This window comes from Furipterus horrens, unplaced genomic scaffold (assembly GCF_987537825.1).
Source record: "Furipterus horrens unplaced genomic scaffold, mFurHor1.1.pri manual_scaffold_7, whole genome shotgun sequence".
NCBI lineage: Eukaryota > Metazoa > Chordata > Mammalia > Chiroptera > Furipteridae > Furipterus > Furipterus horrens.
This window is the reverse complement of record NW_028327177.1, coordinates 102,083,456-102,099,458: the sequence shown is the minus strand read 5'-3', so window position 1 is coordinate 102,099,458 and position 16,003 is coordinate 102,083,456. Positions and strand designations below refer to the sequence as shown.

General features: G+C 36.7%; 1 protein-coding gene across 2 annotated transcripts in view; it reads left to right on the top strand.

Moving 5' to 3' along the window:
- The window catches only part of RAD18 (RAD18 E3 ubiquitin protein ligase), a 109,526-nt gene that overhangs the window by 14,092 nt on the left and 79,431 nt on the right, over positions 1–16,003 (top strand). For both annotated transcript variants that reach the window (XM_090282958.1, XM_090282957.1), the window contains exons 3-4: positions 4,851–4,912; positions 6,135–6,205. In XM_090282958.1, coding sequence (XP_090139084.1) covers positions 4,851–4,912; positions 6,135–6,205 — 133 coding nt within the window. The remainder of the gene's footprint in view (positions 1–4,850; positions 4,913–6,134; positions 6,206–16,003) is intronic.

Here is a 16,003-nt window from a genome sequence, read left to right as displayed (position 1 = left end):
TAATTAATTAGTATTATGTTAACATGGGCTGTTACTTGTCTTGCCCCCTATGAGCTCTGTGATCTTGGCAAGTCGGCTAAGTCCTGTGCTGCATTTTCCTTCCTGTAAAATGGAACTAATATTAGTAGCAACCTCAGGGTTGCTGTAAGGATCAAAAGAGTTAATATACCCTGACCAGTGTGACTCAGTGGTTGGGCATTGCCCTGCAAAGCAAAAGGTTGCTAGTTTGATTCCTGATCAGGATACATGCCTGGTTGTGGGCCTGGTTTCAGGCTTGGTTCCTAGTTGGGGCACATGTGAGAGACAACTGATCAGTGTTCCTCTCACACTAATGTTTCTCTCCCTCTCTTTCTCTCTCCCTTCTCCTCTCTCTAAAAATAAACAGATGAAATGTTTTTAAAAAGCATTAATACATGTAATGTGCTTTAAAAAGAGCACACAGTACGTGTACAAAGTCTATCCAGAAAGTATCCAGCCATGTACTATGAAAAATAGAGACATTTATTGAAGAAGATACTAGAAACATTGTACATAGGACAATGACACCTCAGTCGCCTTCAAAATAGGCACCTTGGGACCTCACACAGTTCTCCCAGTCGCCATCAGCTGCCCCATCGTATTTTTCTGAATTTCATCAACGGTCTGAAACCTCTTCCCTTTCAAAGGGGATTTTAGTTTCAGGAAAAGGCAGAAGTCACAGGGCACCAAATCTGGGCTGTAGTGGGGCTGAGTCACTTGGGTGATTTGATGTTTCACCAAAACAGTCTGCATGAGACATGATATATGAGCGGGTGCATTGTCATGATGAAGCTGTCAATTACCAGTTGTCCATTGCTGTGACCTTTTGAATTATCCGAATAGTTTTTGCAGAGGAATGTTCAAGCTTAATGCAAAATTTGATGCAGATTCATTGCTCTACTCAGTCATTTTGAATGTGACGGCCACACAGTACACATGCTCACTCAGTGGAGCCTACTGTCCCCACTGACAAGTACAGTGAAGTCGTCATTGTTCACACATGCACATTCCAGTCCACTCTCCTTGGCTGCCAGGTTACATTGATGTGGTGCAAACCATTCTCATTGTATTAACAATGGTTGGACTTTTTCTGGACAGATGTCATACCATGTTATCTTAAACCACGAGAAATTGGCAATATTTACCAATATTTGTCTTTTTTTAGTTCCCCAAAATGATTTTCATATGGTTCAACCTAATAGCAAAAACATATTCAGTTTAAAAAAAAAATTATTGTTCAATCAGAATCACATACAATGAGTGTGATTTACTTACCAAAATGCAATGAGTCAGTGCGACTTGGATTAGGGCCTTGTAAACTAAATTAAAATCAACAATAAACCTCCCTAGATGACTCAGATGAGCAGCCAGGTTTGGGAATTATTGACTTACACTGTTGCTCAAGAGACTTCTTATTGTGTGAAGAGAGTAATATTAATAGTCAAGAGCATGAGTCTGGAGAGAAATTTTGCCTCAGAATGAATCATACCCCATGTTTCATCCATATCTGATTTTGGTGTTATATAGATGGGTCTTTGGACTTCAGAGTTTTTGCTGGAATAAGACTTTGGGGGTGGTAAGATGGGATGAGTGTATTTTTGATGGGAAAAGGACATGGATTTTTGAGGACAGGTGGTGGAATGCTATGGACTGAATTGTGTTTCCCCCAAATTCATATGTTGAAGCCCTAATTCCCAAAATGATGGTATTTGAAGAAGGGACTTTTGAGAGATAAGGAGGTTTAGATAAGGATGGGTTCCTCATGATAGGATTAATGCTTTTATAAGAAGAGACCAGAGAGCTTGTTCTCTCTCTCCCCTGCCATGTGAGGACACAGTGGGTGGGAGGCCATTTATAAGCCAGGAAGAGAGTTCTCGCCAGAAATTGACTGTACTGTCTCCATGATCTTGGACTTCTGTCCTCCAGAAATGTGAGAAAATAAAATTCTGTTATTTAAGCCACCAGTCTATGGTATTTTGTTACGGCAGCCCAAGTTGACTAAGATACCTAATTCCTCCCTCCAGTGTTCTATATCTTTGCTGTTATTCATTTCACTTAAACATAAGCATATATTTGTATATACATAAGCCTAAATGATCTAATACTTTGTTACTATTATTTTGAACAAACTTATGTTAGATCAATTAAAAATAAAAGAATAAAAGCTTTTATATTCACTTATTTCTTCTTTAGTGGTATTCCTTTTTTATGTAGATTGAGGTTCTGAACTATGTCATTGTACTTCTCTCTGAAGAACTTCATTTTACCATTTCTTGCAAGGGAGGTTTACTGGAAGCAAAGTCCCTTAATTTTTATTAGCCTAAGATAGAATCTCTCTCACTTTTGCAAGATACTTCCTCAGGGTATAGAATTCTCGATTAGTGTTTCTTTCCTCTCAGCACTAAATCTTTCACTTCACCCTTTTCTTGATTGCATGCATTCTGAGAAGTTGGATTTAATTCTAGTCTTTGCTCCTCAATAGGTAAGGTGTTTTTTCCTCTGGCTTCTTTCAGGATTTTTTTTATCTTTGGTTTTCTGCAGTTTGAATATGATACATCAAGTCATAGGGATTTTTGCATTTATCCTACTTGGTGTTCTGTAGGATTCCTGGATCTGTGGTTTGGTATCTGACAATAATTTTGGGGAAATTCTCAGTCATTATCGCTCTAAATATTTTTTCTGTTTCCTTCTCCTTTGGTTATTGCAATTATGCCTAGTGCTACCTTGTATTTGTCCCACAGTTCTTACATATTCTGTTCTGGGGTGTATTTTTGTTGTTGTTGTTTGTTTGGGTTTTTTGTTTGTCTTGCTTTTCAGTTTGGAAGTTTTTATTGAAATGTCCTTAAGCACAGAGTTTTTTTTTTTCCTCATCTGTGTCTAATGTACTAATGAGCCCATCAAAGGCAATCTTCATTTCTGTTACAGCATTTTTGATCTCTGATATTTCTTTTTGAGTGTGTTTTAAGATTTCCATCTGTACTTACATTGCCCATCTGTTCTTAGATTGTCTCCTATGTTCATTAAAGCCCTTAGTAGATTAATCATACTGATTTTAAATACCTGGTCTGAAAGTTCCAACACCCTGCCACATTTGACTCTGGTTCTCAGGCTTCCAGTTGCTTCAAACTGGGTTTTTTGCTTTTAGTATGCCTTATAATTTTTTCCTAATAGTGGGATGTAGTGTACTAGGTAAAAGGAACTGCAGCAGATAGTCCTTTAGCCGTGTGAGATGTGTTCTGTTGTCCTGTGATTAGGTGTCAGCCCTTTAGTCTGTGACCTTGGACTGTGCACTTGACAAGTGCTTCTCGGTTCCTCCCATGTCCCCCAGCTTCCCCAGGTGGACCGGACAGGTAAAAGTAGCTGCAGTTGGTTGTTTTCCTTCCCCCCAGTCATCTGGGTTCCGATAAAACTTTAATAGAATAGGCTTTGAGTGGGGTAAAATAGTTTCTCTTGAGGGTAGGTCTTGGTAAGAAGAGCACAGTGCTCTGGTGTATTTCAAAAGTATTACTTTCCCCTCCCCCTGAAGAAGGGCTAGGGGATTTTTGTCTGATAATCACTTTGAGAACCTGGTAGAGCTCTTGGGGTTAAAACTCAGTAAGTGTGAGCCCACCTCCAAAATATGTGTTGCCCTGGAGTTTTAAAACTCAGACTTTGCACACGGAGCCTCCAGCAGTTTGTCAGTTGCACCCGGGTTTTCCCACCCAGCTCTGATTCCAGCAGAGGTTTCTTCTCTGATTTCCATGAAAGTCTCTGGTCATGGGTTTCTATTCTGGTAAACTCTTACTCTCTATATCTAGCCTGTCTGTCTCTCCAATTTTAGGAGCTGCAGTTTGCCCCCCCACCCCCTTTCCTGATGGATCTAAGAAGAGTTGTTGAAAAATCAGTCTGTTCATCTTTTTTCTTCTTGTTAGATAGAAGGTTGACTTCCAAGCTCCTTACATACCAGACCAGAAGTCATCTTTGCTTCCCGAAGAACTTAACTCTATCTTTTTTATAACTTGCTCTAACTTTTTCCGCCTGCATGCTCTTACCGAGGCTGGTATGACTTGTTCATTTGCTGGGTATCTGTATCTGAAATCATACTGTCTCCTCCTCCTTCACTAAACTGAATTCTTTTTTAAATGAAGCCCCTTCACTAAGCTGAATTTGGGTTAATAGCAGATTATCTACCAGTAAGGTACCATTCTACAGTACTGGTCACATTATATTTTTCTATGGGAGATCATTTTATACTGCCTTGGGTGTGAAGAATTTAGTTTATGTCAGTTTCCATTAGGACTTAATAAACTGTAATTGTTTCACTATTTTGTAAGCTCCTTGAGGTCATTATATATTGTTCTTTTCTTAGTGTTTTTCCACAAAGTATATGTTAAATGTGGGATTATGGACATTATTTATAAAGCTAGGGTGGAGAAATCCCTAATTTGATAATCTGGGTATATATTATTTCTTAAAGTATATGTATCTTATTTCAAAGTTTATATTTTATTATGTTAGGCAGTAAAGATATGACATGTTAATATATTCATCCCAGTCTTACATGTATGTTTCTTACATCTTATAGTTGGAGGATATAGAGAGTGATGCATGTTGCTTATAGAGTTGTGATGTCCTAAGGACTCATGATTATTTGATATGTTTCTCTCTCCTAAAAATGTTATTTTATCACACTTGCAAATGTGCATAGGTAGAGGTACTAGAATTTTGAGATTATAATGATATAACTTAGATGATGGGAATAGTCTAGAATTTAATTCATATTTTGTTAGAGGTCAGATTCCTGTGTTATTAATATAACTTAATTAATTTGTGTTGCACTTATGTTTTTACAGACTGTTCACTCTGTATAAGAAAATTTTTGTCCTATAAAACACAATGTCCAACTTGCTGTGTGGTGAGTTTTTCTTTCATTTTTTTGTTTTAAAAAACTTACTGGTTGGTGCAAATATTTCTGCTTCATTTGTACACAAAAGCCCAAGGGAATAGGTATGTGTAATTATTGATGTAAGCTATATAAATGATATTTTCAGAAGGTACTTTAAAACATATGTGGAGAACTGGGCTTTGTTACGTTTTTATGGGAATTTCTGATAATTGTATTTTAGGAGGTAAAAACTAACTTCAAGTTCAAAATGTAGCACTTAAATCTTAAGACCCATGTTTTTATGGCTCTTCATTGTTTATACTTTTTCATGTTGGGTAGAAAACCTGATGGTAGGGTTATTTATTTGCAAATGACTGGTGTAAGTATTTGTGCAGAAAACAAAGATTCATGGCCATTGTGCTGAACCCAGCCTAACTGGTCCCTTGCCTCCTTCCCAAAACAGACCTTCAGGGACAACACTAGGAAATCTGTTGTAACTGGTTTCTGAAACTTTTCAGGTAGTGGAAATAGATGAAAGAATGGCCTAAAAAGGAAAATAAACATGAGTAGGAGAAGAGAAAGGAGTGTAAGAGACAGTAAGGTCTAACAGAGAGAGCACCTGGGCTAGAAAGGGATTGGGTTCTAGTGTGATGCCTCTGGTAGGTGCATGGTGTCAGAATTTCTCTGAGCTGTTACCTAAAAACCCTGTGTAGGAAATGATAGTTTGTTTCTCCAGTCTAAGCTCTTATAACTTAAGGCACACTGTCTTTGTCAAGATGGCATCATCATGGAGATAAACTGTATACCATTTATGCTAAGTAACTGCTGGATTTACCATTTTCCTCTTGCATTCCTGAAAACCAATCTTGTTTTTAAGCTACCTTTGGACATGTATCTCTCCCAATATTATCACTTAAAAGAGCATCTCTTTTGTTCTTCAAGAGAAAGTTTTGGTAAAGCTGAGTGCTGGCATTCTTGCTCATATTATGTTTTATCTTAGTACAGAGAATACATGATTTTACCATATGCTTTGGGGAGCTTTTATCAGACTTTCAGTTAGCTGATTCTAATTCATTGTTTTTAAATAACGTATTAGTATGAGATAAAATGAACTTTATTTTGAGGCTTTCCTGGAAGACTTAATGGAATGGGAAGTCTCAGGAGGATGGGTCACACGTTTTCAAAAACAAGATTATGACAAGTAAATTATTGTTTCTGACCTTCTCCCATATGTTGTTTTTCTTTTCTATAGACAGTCACAGAGCCAGACCTGAAAAATAACCGTGTGTTAGATGAACTGGTAAAAAGCTTGAATTTTGCACGGTATGATTTGATTTTGAGACTAACTTTAACTACTTTTGCCTTTTATATGTGTCCCTCTTTACTCTGCACTTTGGGAGATTAGGGAATGCAGGGTTGCATATTTGGGGTAAAGAAGGGAAACAGCAAGTTATTAATCATACATGGACAATTATAATGGTAATGGGATTTTCTCCCTTTAACAGAAATCCACCTCTTATGAAACACAAGAGTTAAAATGCAGACTTGAGGACTTACTTTTGGGTACTATAATGATACTCCAGCGTCCATTTTTATTTTTCCTGTACCAGCCCTAGAGTTAACCATTTTCCCAAGGAGCCCTGATTCCTTTTATTAGAGAATGGTGTTTGGAAATCAGGATCTGGAGGGGCTGTGCTCATTGTTACTGGGATATCATTGCTTCTAGACCCTCTCAAAGGACAGAGCTGGGGAACATATGCATGTATATTTATGTGTATACTAATCCTATATACACATACATCTGTAATTGTTTCTGTGTCCATTACATATTAATCCATTCATTCTTAATCTGATTTACTTAGCATGTATAAAATGATGTGCCATGTGAAATGTTAGTAGGCACTTTATTAAACTCAGAAATGTAGCTTTACTTTTTAACTGTCAAATGCATGATGGTGAAGGTAAGTTTGATCACCCAGAGGGACATGAAAAGGCATGTTTTACCAAACAGTATCTAGAATTATTTTTAGTTCTTATCATGCAGGTCAAGCAGGAATTTTTATTAGGAATGTACTGTGTTTAGTTAACAGTTAGGTGCCCCTGTACTTAAGTGTATGACTTCCAGGCTTTCTTGAACATTCTTGGAGGTACATTACATTGCTTCTAAAACTGTAAAGAGATTTCTTCCAGTAGAATTAGACATTTATTGATCTTAAAAAATGACCAAATTTGAGTATGCTGAACTTACCTAAATACGACATTCTAGGAATTGTCTAGTTAGTTATTTCCCTAAGCAAAGTCATAAAATGTGGTCTGCTTTCTTAGATTAAGAAACTCTGAGATTCTGATTCTCATAATTAAAATTACTCCTTTTTTCAGTTTTAAAGTCTTTTGCCAGTTAGTCTGTCAATCAGATTTTGAAGTTTGTGAGAAAAGATGGAGCCACGTCTTTAGAAAGGAACTTTTCAGGCAGTAAAATTGTTTCTGAAGGCTTATTTTTTTCTTCAGATGGTACTGAAAACATAACAACCTCCCTGCTAGGAAAAAGGGAGTGTTACAAAGAATACTATCTGTTTATGGAAGAGAAACAATATCTTTGGGTTCACAGAACTTTTGGTAACTGAAAAGGAGGCCTGGGAATGATTACACTTTCCCCTTCCTCCCTCCTTCCCAAAAAGAATAGGCTATTTAATTATTCATTGTGGTGGGTGTGAGGTAGCGGGGAAGCAGTCTCTGTAGATTCGGGGAGGATTTTTATCCTTTGTTTCTCCTTTTGTTTGTCTTCTCTAAACTGCTTTATGGTGAACGTTACTTGTACGTTTGTCATATCTAAAGCACTGTGGTATCTCATTTTCAAACTTATGGATGGAATTTAAGCTAGTCATAGTCAGTTTTATTACTTGTTTAAAATCCGGCTTAAGATTGATGAGGGAAGAGGTTTAATTTTATGACAAAATGTGAGATGTTTATATGGTTTGTTGATTTTGTTTCTTCCTATCTTCCCATTGCCATTTTATGACATGACTTTTTAAAATTTAATATTCTAAATGGAATAAGGAAAGGGTATTGGAATAATTTTAGAGGTTTTCAGACACGGCCTGACATGCACATATTACATTTTCTTCTAACTTTTGCCTTTTTATTTTCAAAGAACAAGTGTTTTTTTTTTTTTCTCAGCTAAACTTTATTTGAAATTATGTTCCTAAGAAACTGTTGTGTTGAACAAAATTTAATTAAAATATGTTTATCTTAGTGGAATGTTATTCTTGACCTAAGAAAATATTGTTTCTGTATTTTTGCATAGCAGCCAGTCTACATCTATATCCTTATTTTTATGAATTGAGAGTTTAGGGCATACTTTAGTACTTCGGTTTATTAACCACCAAGGTATGAATTTTTCTCCATGTATTTACTTGTAAGAATTTAAACATTTTAGATGATAACTGTAATAGATAATTCCCTTAGCATTTCACAAAAATATGCAGAATATAATTTCACCTTATACTTTAGCTTAAAACATGCTGGCTTCAGATTCAGGCAGCACTAGGTTTCAGTCTTGGTCCTACTACTTCTGATGTCAGTGTGATCAAGATATTAAACCTCTTTGGCCTGTGTTCCACATTTTAAATAATGGGAACAATATTGTTGGTACTTTGAGGGATTGTTGTAAGGATTAGAAATGAAGAGTTATAGTAAAAGTATAGTGCCTGGAATAAAGGAACCTACAAAAAGATCTCTATTGTCATTTTCATATACATTTACCTATATTTATATTGTGCTGCCCTATTGTATATTGATGACCTAAGGTGCTAATAAGAATTTGTGCTTTGATGGGCCTCTGCCAGTTAACCAAATGGCCCTAGATTGCTGTTTGCATGTTTCAGATCAGAACAAGCACTTGCAGGGAGTTTTACTAGTTACTGAAGTCCATGGACTTGACTGCATGGATTTTAGGACTGCTCTTGTCTACCAAATGACCTATTTTGACTCTTGACTCTTCTTAGCTACATTCTGAAGAGGTAAGGTTATTGTTTAGTTAACAAATGGGCAAGATCTGATAACCTGAAGTCCATAATTCATCGAAAAAGAAATCTGCGTGTTTATGATGAATGCCATTAGAAATTGTAATACCAACTCACTTCAATATATATTCATAGGAGTGATGAAAATCATAGGAAAAATTACCAATTCAAGTATCATTTAGAATTAATACTTTTACACAGCTAATTTTTAAAAAGTATTTTTTAAAAGCTTTATTGAGATATCATTAATATACAATAAGTTGTGCATATTTAAAGTGTATAATTAGGTAGGTCTTGACATATGTTCGTATGAAATTATCACAACCACAGTCCTTGGGCCTATCCATCATCACCCACAAGTTTCTTTGTGCCTCTTAGTGATCCCTCTCTCCTCGCCCTTATACTTCCATCCCCTGGTAAACACTAATCTACTTCCTGTTACGATACTTTGCATTTTGGGGGGTTTTATGTAAATAGAATCATAACATCCTAATTTTGTATATGTTGCAAGGTATAGATTCAAGTTGGTAATTTTTGCATATAGATAGCTAGTTCCAGTAACATTTGCTGAGAAGGCTATGTATGCTTCTATTCTTAGTTTGCTGAATGCTTTTATCATGAAAAGGTGTTGAATTTTTGTCAGATGCTTTTCTGCATCTGTGGAGATGATCATGTAGTTGTTTTTCTTTGTCCTATTAGTGTGCTATATGTATTACTTTGATTTCCCTCTGCTGAAACACCCTTGCATTCCTAGGACAAATCCCATTTTGTCATAATGTATAATGCTTTTTAATGTGCCACCAGATGTGGTATACTGTTATTTTGTTGAGGATTTTTGTATCTTTATTCATAAGGAATATTGGTCTATAGTTTTCTTCTGGACTCTTTCTTTGACTTTGGAATTAGGATAATGCTGACCTCAAGGAATGTGATAGAATGTGTTCCTCTTTTCTTCTTTTTTTGGAAGAATAGGAATAGGATTGATGTTTTTTAAAAAAAGTTATTTTATTTTTTGAATTTATTGGGGTGACATTAGTTAATAAAATTATATAGACTTCAGGTGTACAGTTCCACAACACATCATCTGTATATTGTTCTGTGTGTTCACCCAAAGTCCAGTCTCCTTCCATCATTTCTAAGGTGTATGAATTGCTATAAATATCCTCATGGTTTTAAATACCGCTTGTACATACATGGCTTCCAAAGTTATATCTTCAGCTAGATTTCTTCCCAAATGGCCTCATATATCCAGCTGCTCATCTCACATCAGACCTCTTGAAAGTAGTTCTTGATAACATGGCCAAAACTAAACTCTGAATTCCCTATGTCACTTCCCAACCCCCACTCCAAGTCCATTGCCCCCACAGTCTTCCTCATCTCAGTAAATGGCGGCTCCGTCCTTTTATTTGCCCAGGTCCAAAACCTTGGATTCGTCCTTGACCCTTCTCTTTCACAGTTACTCTGTCATTCATTCCATCAGTATACCCTGTTGGTTTTGTGTTTAAAATACTTCCAGAATCTGGCAGGTTTTCATCACCATACCAATATTCTGTCCATGAAGAAATTAATGAATTTTATTTATTTATAAAAGATGTTATTTATTTATTTCAGAGAGAGGGGAAGGCAGGGAGAAACAGAGGGAGAGAAACATCGATGTGTGAGAGAAAATGGATTGGTTGTCTCTCGCACACTCCCAGCCAGGGTTCTGGCTCACAATCCAGGCGTGTACCCTGACTGGGAATTGAACTTGTGACCCTTCGGTTTGTAGGTGATGTCCAACCCACTAAGCCATACCAGCCAGGGCAAAATTAATGAATTTTAATTTTAGCATTTGGGCATAATTTTATCATTGCAATGGTACAACTATCACATTCTTCATTAGCATATATTGAAGTTATAGAGCAGATTTGTAGAATAAAATTCCTCTGAATTGTGAATAAGGCAAAAGCTGAAGAGATATACCCCTGTGGTAGTGTGGAAATGGTTTATCAGTGACAGTTTCATCCATTAATTGAATGGTGTATGTTTTACTTTGTGATAATGAGATAAAAGCTTTTCTTAGAATCTTCTCTGTACCAAATCCAGATCTTGGAAGTCAGAGACTTAACTGATTACAGTTCCGTATTTTTATTTTATTTCTGTTTTCTCTCAAAGGTAAAGATCCTTAAATTTTTCTTTTACCTGTCCTCCCACTGCAGCTTTTATTTATTTATTTTCAAACATTTTACTGTGGAAAACTAGAGCAAATTGTATAATGAACCCTCATGCACACGTCGCCTAACTTAAGCATTTATCAGCTCATGGACAATATTGATTCTTCTACACATCTGTTCACCCTCCCTTAACCCTAATTATTCATTTAAAAGTATTTAATATTAATATTAAAAATATTAAATGTGTCCATTAGTCTCAGGACATATTTTAAAGGGTCAAAGCATTCAGATTATGACTGATAATTAAATATGAAGCATGATATCTTGATGTAAATAGAATTTTTGTCAGTTTTTTTTTTTATACCATTTTCTACTTAGTTAAGTAACTAATCCCTAGGTGGTATGACTGTTAATAGAATGAGCTTTTTTTTTTAACTTTAGGACAATAGAGAAAGAGAAATTCAATCAAATAATATATTATTGTGGTAAATATTTGATCTTTTTAAACGAGTCTTTAGATTTCAGGTGATAATATATGATAATTTATTCCCCATATTCTTACTGATAGACACTTGGATTGCTTTTGATTTTTGTTTTTTGAATACTGCTGCTGTGAACAGTCTCATACATGTCTCTTGGTGTATATTTCTTTTGATACATACCTAGAAATGTAATTACTTGCTAGGAGAGTAGGCATGCATTTATTTGTTCATATCTTTAAAGCTAGTTTTCAAATTGTTAAAATCAATTACACTTCCACTTGCTTCAGCGTTCCAGTTGCTCCATCTTCACCAACACTTGGTATTTCCATTCTTATTTTAGCCTTTCTGATTAGTATATATACTAATTTTTGAAATTGTTAGTTTTTATTTTTCACTATTTCTTGATTTTCTTAAACTGTGGTACAATACATAGTGAAGTGTGTACAGCAGTTTTGATCATTGTATTTTGATAAATGCATACATTTGTGTAATTACCATCACAGTCATGATATAGAACATTTCCATCACCATAGATCCGTTTTTCTGCTTGTAGTCAGTCCCCACCCCCACAGGCAATCAGCATCAGGTTTCTGGCCTCACAGATTGTACATAACCTTCATATAGATAGAATCCTATAGCATATATTTATTCTTTGCCTCACATACTGCTTTTTATTTGTGTTGTTGCTTGTATCATCAGCATTCATTTTTTATTGCTGAATAGTATTCATTGTGTGAATATACACAATTTCATTATTTATTCATCTATTGATTAATTTGGATTGTTACCATTTTATGGCTAGTGTGATAAAAGCTGCCACGAACATTTGTGTGCAATCTTTCTTTAGGCATCTATTTTCACTTCTTTTGGATATATATGTCTAGGAATGAAATTGCTGGCTTACAGGGTAGATGGATATTGAACTTCATAAGAAATCGCACAGTTTTCTAAGTGGGTTGGAGAGAGCACAACCACCAGTAGTGTATGAAAGTTTCAGTTGCTCCCCACCCTGGATAATATTTGGTATTGTTAGTCTTTTTAGTTGTAAACCTTCTATTGGGTGTGAAATGGTAACATTGTGCTTTTAATTGGCATTTCCTAATGTCTCAGTTACCTTTCCTTGTACTTATTGACTGTTCTTATGTCTTTGGTGAAGTGTCTGTTCCAGTTTCTTACCCAGTGTTTAAAAATTGTGTTGTCTTTTTGTTACTGATTTGTCATTCTTTATGTATTTTGGTTAAATATATGTATTGCATTATTTTTCTCCCAGTTTGTGCCTGGCCCTTTCATTTTGTAAAGGGTGTCTTGATTAATACATGTTTTAAATTTGATAAGTCCATTTTCTCTCTTTTTTTTTTTAAGGATAACTACTTTTTTAAAATCCTGCCTTAAAAATCTTTACTTACCTCAGGTCATAAAGAATTTTTTATGTTTTCTTCTAGAACTGTTACAGGTTTATGTAAGAACGGTGTCGCTCAGAGAACCACGAGGAGGCAGCGAGCAGACAAAAAGAAATTTATTGAGAGAAATTAGCAAGCGGGAAGGAAGCCGGGACTCCGGGCTCCTAGGGAAGGAGGGCGTTATTTTATAGGGGGAAGAAAAAAGAAACTATTGAATTCAGTCATTATCTCACAACTGTGAGTCTGAGGGCTGATCAAGGCCAAACGGAGCTCAGGCTGATGCACCCCACTATCATGGGAAACTCCCAGGCAGCTGCAAGCAGGCGTGAGGAGGGGGTACGGGGGACGGCGTGGGAACCGAGGCTGTCAGTTTAGCTTTTATATTTAGGTCTGTGAACCTATATTCAGGTTAATTTTTATGTATCATGGGAGGTAGGGGTCAGGATTCATTTTCTTCTCCACAGATACTCAGTTGCAACAGCACCATTTATTACCAAGACTCACTGAATTGCAGTGGTTCCTTTGTTGTAAATCATGTGACTGTATGTATTGGTCTAATTCTGGATGCATTATGTTCCATATTTTCTTTGTTGCTCTTTTTTTTTAAAGTATATTTTATTATATTGTTACAATAGTTCCAATTTTTTCCCCTTTGCTCCCCTCCGCCCAGCACCCCCCCTCCCCAACAATCCCCTCCCCAAGTCCATGCCCATGGGTCGTACATACAAGCTCTCCTGCCTCACCCTTTCATATATTCTTCTTCTTTTTTTTAAAATAATTAATTAGTTAAATATTTTAACAATAAAAAATAACAATCCCTCCCTCTCAGACTTAAGACCCTTTACAATCTTATAAAGGACAATGGACGAAGGTCTCGAGCTCCTCTAGCTGCTTCAAGCTGGACATGGTCGTCGTCCTACCTACCCTTGGGTCAAGAAATCCCTAATAAGAGTGGGGGTGTGGAGGGGAGGGTGGCCTTCCCACAAGGGGAAGGATCGTGCAGACTCCAGGTTGGTTGGCTGTCTCTGGACAACGGCATGCTTGGTTTAACAGGCTGGCATCCTTGTTGTATTCTGGGGGCAACAGGGTTAAAGGACATCATTCAATCCGTAACCACTAGATGACAAAAGACAGGTATTAATTTTTCAATGTCCCACATTAGGGAAAAAAAGGGCTTCTTTGGAGGAAGGTATGCCAAGTACATCTCACCTGTCCAAAACCCTTTTGCCCATTATACTTAGTTTGGACTGAGGGAAATATTTTAGGTTCCCCCCCCCTCAGGCCTCTGGGCTCTTTCTGTCCAAGCCATTAGGATAGAAAAGAGAAACCAGTTTTAAAGTGAAGCCCACAGACCACCCCGTTCTTCACCAACCCAGCCACTTAGTTCAGCCAAACCATTGAGTCTCAGGAGGCAGCAATGCAGACAGGATTAAGTGAGGCCTATACGTACAGACAATCACTCAGGTAATGAGATCGTAGGCTTATGCCCTTTGAAAACAGAAAACACATGTTAATTTATGTAACATAACCCACATACAAGTCTCTAAATCTGTAGGACTGTCTTATCAGAAAGACATCCAGTTGCAAGGCATTTGACATTCTTCTTGCCTGTAAATTAAACATCTTTGATAATGCCACATAGTTTAACTTTCAAATGAAAACAAATTTTAAATGAAAAGAAACTTTAAAGATGGTTAGCTGCACTACTTTATAGTCTACCACTGGGCATTGTGATCTTCCTTGAATAATGATTTTTCTCCCTAAGATTACCCTCCTTGTCATTAAAGGGACTGCATTAAGTCCATTTTAAATTTATCCTGTTCATTTGCATAAACACAACAAGAGCAGCAAACGATCACTTATGATCTTTAGTTCTGCTTTGCTGGAACTTACGCAAGGAACATTTAGGGTGACCTTCAGTCTGCCCTTCAGGGCACAGAAGCTGAGCCACATACCTGGCATTCAGCCTTGCCTGTAAACACCTGTCTTTTCCAGGTCCTTCTGGTTTTCCATTGTGCCTTAAGGTCCCTCCTAGCCATCTTTCAGGAAAACAACCTTCATTCCTTCCCTGGAAAGATTGCTATGGACCGCTCATCCATCCAAGGTACCAGGCCTTTTATCTCGTGGATTTTTATTACCTTTGAAAGTCAGTCCCAGTTGCTCAGGGCTTTTTGGTAACAACCAAAGCCCAAGCATGTCTCCTTTAGGCATGACATTCCATTCAAAGTCTTAGTTAAAAAAGAAAAAAAAAACAAAAACCTCTATTAACAACTGGTCTTATTAATTTTATGCAAAGAAAGTTAGGTCATTACTTACTTCTTTAGAATGCCAAATTCTGGAGGGATCAGATAGGGAGAAAAATATACAGTGTGAAGGAAAATCCTTGTCCTTCTAATATTCACTGAACTTGCATTTCTATTCTTTATATTTTTATTTTTCCCCCCACTAAAAACTTTTCTGTTTGTTTGTTTTCCCATTACAGTTGTCTCACTTTTTTCCCCCTCTTGCTTCCTTGCACCCTGCCCCCCCTTCTTCCACATTCAGTCTCCACCCAGTTGTCCATGTCCATGGGTCATTTATACATGTTCTTTGACTAGACCCTTCCCCTTCTTACCACTTCTCTCCCTCCCATCTCCCCCTTTGTTACTGTTAGTTTATTCCTTGTTTACATACCTCTGGTTCAATTTTGCTCATTTGTGTTGTTCATTAGTTTCCTGTAACAGGTGATAGCATAAGGTAATTTTCTTTTGTTGCCTGGCTTATTTCGCTAAGCATAATTCTCTCTAGTTCCAATCATGTTGTTGCAAATGGTAGAAGTTCCTTCTTTCTTTCAGTACTTATTCATTGTCATTTTCCCCCTTTGTACTCGTGTTCCTCTCTGTCTCTCTCTGTTTCTTCATCTTCTTAAAGCAGACCCTTTAGCATCTCTTGCAATGCTGGTTTGGTGGAGATGTGTTCTTTTAGCCTTCTTTTGTCTTGGAAACTCCTTATTTCACCTTCCATTTTGAATGAGAGCCTTGCTGGGTAGAGTATTCTTGGTTGTAGGCCTTTGTTTTTCATTGCT